This window comes from Cyprinodon variegatus, unplaced genomic scaffold (genome assembly GCF_000732505.1).
Source record: "Cyprinodon variegatus isolate N-32 unplaced genomic scaffold, C_variegatus-1.0 Scaffold18, whole genome shotgun sequence".
NCBI lineage: Eukaryota > Metazoa > Chordata > Actinopteri > Cyprinodontiformes > Cyprinodontidae > Cyprinodon > Cyprinodon variegatus.
In genome coordinates this window covers 127320-134843 of record NW_015150471.1, presented here as the reverse complement: position 1 = coordinate 134843, position 7524 = coordinate 127320, and the positions used below count along the sequence as shown (strand labels likewise).

The 7524-nt window shown below is 39.2% G+C and overlaps 1 protein-coding gene across 9 annotated transcripts in view; it reads left to right on the top strand.

The window, feature by feature from the left end:
* tanc2 (tetratricopeptide repeat, ankyrin repeat and coiled-coil containing 2) overlaps window positions 1-7524 on the top strand; it is a 322680-nt gene that overhangs the window by 298539 nt on the left and 16617 nt on the right. For all 9 annotated transcript variants that reach the window (XM_015387935.1, XM_015387920.1, XM_015387913.1 and 6 more), the window contains 9 exons: window positions 360-468; window positions 545-667; window positions 766-1002; window positions 1090-1299; window positions 3295-3388; window positions 5215-5348; window positions 5568-5691; window positions 6243-6418; window positions 6525-6657. In XM_015387935.1, coding sequence (XP_015243421.1) covers window positions 360-468; window positions 545-667; window positions 766-1002; window positions 1090-1299; window positions 3295-3388; window positions 5215-5348; window positions 5568-5691; window positions 6243-6418; window positions 6525-6657 — 1340 coding nt within the window. The remainder of the gene's footprint in view (window positions 1-359; window positions 469-544; window positions 668-765; window positions 1003-1089; window positions 1300-3294; window positions 3389-5214; window positions 5349-5567; window positions 5692-6242; window positions 6419-6524; window positions 6658-7524) is intronic.

Sequence of the window (7524 nt, the reverse complement as noted above, 5' to 3'; positions counted from 1 at the left end):
CCCAATATCGTGCATCCCTAGTTCCTGCAGGATCAAGCTGAAGTCGTTTAGCTTTAGCTCCACAAATCTTCCATCTACACTTGACTAGCTTCCAGCATGATGCTGCCACCACCATGTTTCACTGTGATTCAAGGCATTATTTCTTTCATGGTGTTTGTATGTCCATATATGGAGGCCTTTGTCCATAATGCGGCCGACCCGGGTTTGAATCCGGCTCTAATTTGCCGTGTGGCTCTCCCCCTCTCTTATACCCCCTTTTCCTGTCAAAAAACGAGCCACTAGTGCCGTAAAAAGAGTAAAAATACTGACCTCTTATGAGAGCAGGAAGCATTGATGCCGTGTGTTTATTGTTTCTGCAGGAGCGGACACACCCTGCTGGCCTTCTGGTTCTCTCGCCTGCAGAACAAGCTGAACAGGCAGCAGACGATCGAGCTGGGCCATCACATCCTCAAAGCACATATCTTCAAGGTGCAACATTTAACCGCACCCCCCACACAGCTGTGGTCGAGCACGGCTCTAATAGATAATCTCATTTATCTTAAAGGGCCTCAGCAAAAAAGTAGGAGTCTCTTCGTCTATCTTGCAAGGTTTGTGGATTTCCTACAGCACAGAAGGTCTTTCTGCTGCGCTCTCATCGCTCAGAAATCTGTACACCCCCAACATCAAGGTACAGAAGCCTGTGAATCATGCGTCCATGTTTAATACGTACGCACAGAAAGTGCCCTTCTGATACATTCGTCTGTGTTGCTTCTTTTGTGTTTTTAGGTGAGTCGGCTCTTGATGCTGGGAGGTGCCAATGTGAACTACCGCACAGAGGTGCTGAACAACGCCCCCATCCTCTGCGTCCATTCCCATTTGGGCTACATGGACATGGTGGCGCTGCTGCTGGAGTTTGGTGCCTTCGTGGACGCCCAGTCTGAAAACGGCCTCACGCCGCTTGCCTACGCGGCGGCCGGCGGGCACATGGCCATCGTCACCGCGCTTTGTCGGAAGAGAGCAAAGGTTTGAGGAGGAAAGGAGGTTGGAAGAGAAACCAGCGTTCTTTGATTGGCTGCTAGATATTTGTTTTTTTTTTCTTTTTGCTGAAAGGTGGACCACCTGGACAAAAACGGCCAGTGCGCCCTGGTTCACGCGGCCCTCAGGGGCCACATGGAGGTGGTCAAATTCCTCATCCAGTGTGATTGGAACGTCGGCTCCCCGCAGCAACAGTCGCCGCAAACACAACAGCAGGCGTCCTTCACCAAGAGCCAAGCAGTGCAGCAGGCGCTGGTCGCTGCCGCCAGCATGGGCTACACAGAGGTACCGCACAGCTGCCGTCGTCTGAATCACACTAAATATTCCTCTACTGCTGACAAACCAGTCATTCATCCAGGAAAAAATAGTTTTATTGATTTATAATGTTAAACTTTCCCCTAGCCATATAGAATATCACATTTCTACATATAAATGATTATTAAAATGTACAATTATCATGTTTACAGAAACATTTTATGTTGATAAAATATTCTATGAAGATGTTGGTTAAGATTCTCAGTCATAGTCATTCAAAAAAATTCAAAAAAATATAAAAAAACAAACCACTGGACTTTGGAAGATAGTGTTGAGTTCCAGAGAACTGTTTTTAAACCTGCAGCTGTGTGTCGCAGTGAGCTTGTCGCAGATATTTTTGATTTACGCCCAATTTTGAAGCGTGGTCTGCACTGTGTTATTCCACACAACAACACAAGAGGGACAATCAGGAACTAGCTGTGGGTCTAGATACGGCCGAGGCGATGAGGAAGTGAAAAAAACTTGTAAGGGGTCTGCAAGTCATCAAAATCGCTAACTTGCCCTATAACAAATAAATCTAGTCTCTTTGGGTTTTATGTTTTCCTTTCATGTTAACATGATGCTATATAGTGCGTAACCTAAAGTAAGAAACAACTAAAATGCAGATAAACGCGGTTTAATCATATTTTGCTCATTTAATCATAGACTGCTCTGAGCATGTCTGATGATGTCAGAGAAGCAGTTTAACAAAGAAAATGTAAAAAGCATTAAAATTGTCTGAGAAAAAGACTTTCATTAGCATTCTTTAGTGATTTAAGGATAGAAATAAGTAATTTTAGTACCATAATTACATTATTTATGGATGGATCTGATTATTAAGTTTTAAAGGGGAGTTTTTAAGAAGAGCAGGAAGCATCTATACGCAACAAGAGCTAAATTCTGACCTGAAAAGTCATTTAATATATAAATTAAGCTAATCCTTGGGTCAAAGGTTGCACAGTAATGGTTTAAATTTCAACTACAATAAATGGATGAGAAGAATATTTTTTACATTTCATTGTTAAGTTATATTTAAGCAAACTGCTGATAAATTCTTTTAGCATCATATCTTTTACATATTTGGTTGAATTTTGTGGTCATAGATTTTTTTCTTTTGTTGTACTTTAAGTCTTTTAACACTTTGCTGCCGACTCTGCTATTGGCTACCCGTTTCTATAATCTATATTAGAATGTATATCTGGTTGGTTAAGATGTTCTAATTATATCAAAAGAAAAGCAAAAAACTGAGATACATATAGTTTTAAAAGTGTAATTTAGTTACAAAAGAGATCATCTCCTCCCCTACTCCTTTACATTGTTATAAAAATAAATTAATGTAGAGTACTGTTTACATTCCTTTTGGAAATTACTTATGCCAACATATTTACATTTTGTCTCATTTAATCCACAATCTCCTCTGTATTTTATTGGGATTTTTGCACGGGAAAAAAATCAAAATCAAGATAAGTCATTATTTTCCTATAATAAGTGCATTTGTTCTTGAATTGAGGAGATAACTGAGACATTTTGACAATAGAACAAGACAATTTACATTTAAAATAAGAAAAAAACAATTGCATTGTCTTATTTTAAAGGCATATTATCTAAATAGCTAATTTTAAGAGTAAAAATACTAACTCCATTGGCAAATCATCTAATTTATGTACTCAAATTAAGAGTAAATACACTTAATTTCAGACATTTATGCTCATTTTTAGATCATTTTTTCCAGTGTGTAATTTGTTTCCACTTCAAAATGAGGCTCTACTCTCCGTTGCAGTCATGAAATCCAATTTGAAGTACATTAAAGTTTGTTGCTGCAGCAAGAACGTAGAAAAAGTTCAAGGATGTAAATAAGTTTGGATTTGATAGGGTTGGCTGAATCCAGATTCAGTTTAAAAACATTTTAGGATCCTGAAATAAGAGTAAGCAAAATAAAAAGAAGTCACTGTAACGTGTTGCTTTCTTCATGCTTTCCTCCATCAGATTGTTTCCTACCTGCTGGACCTGCCAGAGAAAGATGAAGAGGAAGTGGAGCGTGCTCAGATCAATAACTTTGACAGCCTGTGGGGAGAGACAGGTTGGTGTGGCTACAATAACAGTTCATTACGCATAAAACCGCACAAAAATCAATAGTAAAATATATCTTGATATGAAGTCCTTGGACAGCTGCAGCAGAATATCCTGGAGTCTCTCCAGGCGAGCGCCGTTTCTTTTCAGGGCGCTCCTGAGTGTCGCTGTGAGGCAGAGCGCTGCAGTGCGGATGGAAGCGAGATCTGTCTGCTGCCCTCTGCTGCGTCAGAGAAGGATGACGCTGCAGTCTGAGGTGTCAGGGCTGGGCGCGAGAAGAGGGGAGGGGTAGGGAAGGAAGGAGTCGCTCCAGGGGACTTTCAAATGACTAGTCTGATTGTACTGTGGCAGGGTGCTGAGAAATGTAATGCGTCATTGTACCCCGCAGCTATAAAACCTCATTACAGTCCTTCTTCTCCAAGCTGCTGCGTCAAAACGCCTGTTTTCCGAGTGTCATTTGAGGAGGGAACGTCTACTTTTATCTCTGAACAGCAGCTGCTCTCAACGCTGCTTTTTAAAGGGCGGCCTGGGGAAATGCACACACCTGGAATCCCAGGCCGTCTGCAGCCAGCAGAGGCATCCAAACGGGGCAGCAACTGGTCTGAGATTTAGAAGCACAGTCACATTTCCTAAAAGGAAAAAAAATCCATCCTTTACATTTTTATAAAAATACATTTATGTAGAGTACTGTGTACATTCCTTTTGGAAATTACTTATGCCAACATATTTACATTTTGTCTCATTTTATCCACAATGTTCTCTGTATTTTATTGGGATTTTTGTGTTTATCATTTGCACAGGAAAAAATTTAAATCTAGATAAGTCATTATTTTCTTAAAATAAGTGCATTTGTTCTTGAATTGAGGAGATAACTGAGACATTTTGACAATAGAACAAGACAATTTACATTTAAAATAAGAAAACACAATTGCATTGTCTTATTTCAAGTGCATTTTATCTCAGTATCTTATTTTAAGAGTAAAAAATACTCATTCCATTGGCAAATCATCTCATTTACCTGCTTGAATTAAGGGTAAATACATTTGATTTAAGAAATTTGTACCTATTTCTAGATCGTTTTTGCAGTGTATGTGCTGTTTTCATAGCTCATAGCATTTAGACTATATAGTGGACTTTACAGCAAACTCGGTTAACTTACCGTTTGGACATATTATCACTGCTTTTAGCTCCGTCTGTTATCTAACTCCTCCTCCACTTCGTGGTGCCTGCGCCATCTTTGTTTTTGGTCAATGGTGGCAGCGGGCCGCTGTGACAGCAAATCCCATAATGCTTTGCGAGGAGAGCGCAAAGCATTCTGGGATATATCTGCCTCTTCTGAGGCTTTTCTTTTCTTCTCATACACTTCGTAGACACTTTTTCTCTTACAACCCTCGGCCATTTTCAAAAAAACAATGGTGAGAAAGGTGACCTTCAATGACCGTCTGAAACCGTAGCTCATCACAGATAGATAAAAGTGCGCATGTGCAGAAAAAGATGGCTAACGAGACAAGCACATATATCTCATATCTAACGCCTTACGTAAACACCAGAATAATTGACAATAAGGAGGAACACTTATTTAGATGATACACCCAGAAATAAAAGATCGTCCTCTATAGCTTTAAACCACATGACTTGAAAAGCAGAAATTCCCATCAGGAATGTTAGCTTGATTAAAAGGGAATAAAACAGGCAAAAGAAGTGAGTTTGCATGAATTTCTCACTTTTTTATCTTTATTTTCTGTTTCTTAATATCCTGGAATGAGCTTCCTTTTAACTTTTCCTCTAATGAATCGGTGGCGTTGAACTATAAACACTGCATGTGTTTGCCCTCAGCTCTGACGGCAGCCTCTGGTCGCGGGAAGCTGGAAGTTTGCCGCCTCTTATTGGAGCAGGGCGCCGCCGTGGCTCAGCCCAACAGACGAGGCATCGTTCCCCTCTTCAGCGCCGTCAGACACGGACACTGGCAGGTCAGGGACGCCATCCTCTCATTTCCATCTACTACCACTGATCAGATGTTTCTGGTTTTGGTTGTTTTTTTTATGTAGATGTCTTCCACTAGAGGATCCACATTGTTCTGTTATTGATATTTCTATTGTTGAACAGAAAAAAAGAAAAAGATTTTTATAGAATTGCCTAAACTATCCACATATCATGGAATAACATATTCTAAACAAATGTTTGTGCAGATTGTAGACCTCCTTATGAATCACGGAGCCGACATCAACATGGCCGACAAGCAGGGTCGCACGCCTTTAATGATGGCGGCCTCAGAGGGACATCTGGGAACGGTTGAGTTTTTACTCTCTCAAGGTAAAGTGTCAAAACACAACAAAAACATTAGCTTCATGATGCTAACTTTAGTTTACAGTAACTATAAAAAATAAAAAAATAATAATAATTTGTAAGATTTGCTCTATAGATTAAAAAAAAGTGCGAATTTATGTAATTTTGGAGAAAAGTTTTTCACATTTAGAGGTTGGTTTGAGGGATTTCGCTAACTTTTAAAGATTGTTGAAAACATGTTAGTTAATATTATTGTGGTTAAGACAATTAATAATTGTTGATTAGTGAATAAAAGTATAAGAAATATTTGTTCATTCTTTTTCTACATTTTTAAAGTCATTTGGAATCTGTTACTGGAACCTAAGAGATTGCTGGATTGTAGGACAATCTTAATTTAAAACTAAATCAATGAAATGTATCTTCATATGACATCAGAAACACTTGGTGGATCAGTTTCTCTATATTTAGTAAAAATAATGTCCAGAGTTGAGTTAACTGTAGCCAAATTAAAATGTTAAAGTTTCTCAGACGAAAATAACGAGGAGGGATTGTAAATTATGTGCCGTTGCTTTTTCCAGGAGCTTCTCTGTCCCTGATGGATAAAGAGGGCCTGACGGCTCTGAGCTGGGCTTGTCTGAAAGGACACCTGGCCGTCGTACGCTACCTGGTGGAGAGCGGCGCCGCCACTGACCACGCAGACAAAAACGGACGTACCCCACTTGACCTGGCGGCCTTCTACGGCGACTCTGACGTGGTACGGATGGAAGACGACTCAAGAAATACTTTTTTGATCCGTTTATTATCTTCTGTATTTCGCAGTTCATCCTGACATTCCATTTTTTTTTTTTATTTCCCTCCAGGTCCAGTTCTTGGTCGACCACGGGGCCATGATAGAGCACGTAGACTACAGCGGCATGCGTCCTCTGGACCGGGCGGTGGGCTGCAGGAACACATCGGTTGTGGTGGCCCTGCTCAAGAAAGGAGCCAAGATTGGTAAGAGAGGTTTGAAAGGAGTGTTTTGTTGAATTCAGCATCTTTAATATCATGGAAAACATTCCAAGCAATAATATAGGTTTCTTAGGGAAAAAATGGGATTAAGCAACTTTTGAGCACAATGGTGGCATAGTCATGCTGTGGGCATAACTTCTTTAATGAGGAACAAAAGGCTGGAAGATGTGGAGATAAATAAGGGATAAACCGGGAAAACCTGTTTGATACTAGGCTGCAGGTCCAGAAGGAAAACAGATGTTTAGAAAAAGGCGTACACTGGAAAATATCGAAATCTAGATAAGTCATCTTTTCTTTAAATGAGTCCATTTGTTCTTTGATTGAGGAGGTAAAAGAGACATGTTGCCAATGGAACAAGACAATTTACACTTAGAATAAGAAAACAAACTTTCATGGTCTTATTTCAAGTGCATATTATCTAATTATCTCATTTTAAGAGTAAAAATACTCACTCCATTGGCAAACTATGACATTTACCTACTTAAATTCAGGAGAAATGCACTTAAGTTAAGACATTTTTACTTATTTCTAGATCATTTTTTCAGTGTAATGATGTATTACACTGGAAAAAATCCAAAACTAGATTAGTCAATTATTCTTAAATTAAGTGCATTTGTTCTTGAATTGAGGAGGTAAGTGAGACACGTTGCCAATGGAACAAAAAATAACATTTAAAATAGGAAAAAACAATTGCATTGTCTTATTTTAAAGTGCATATTATCTAATTATCTTATTTTAAGAGTAAAAATACTCATTCCATTGGCAGGTGATCTTATTTACCTACTCGAATTAAGGGTAAATACACTTAATTTAAGACATTTTTACTTATTTCAAGATCGTTTTTGCAGTGTA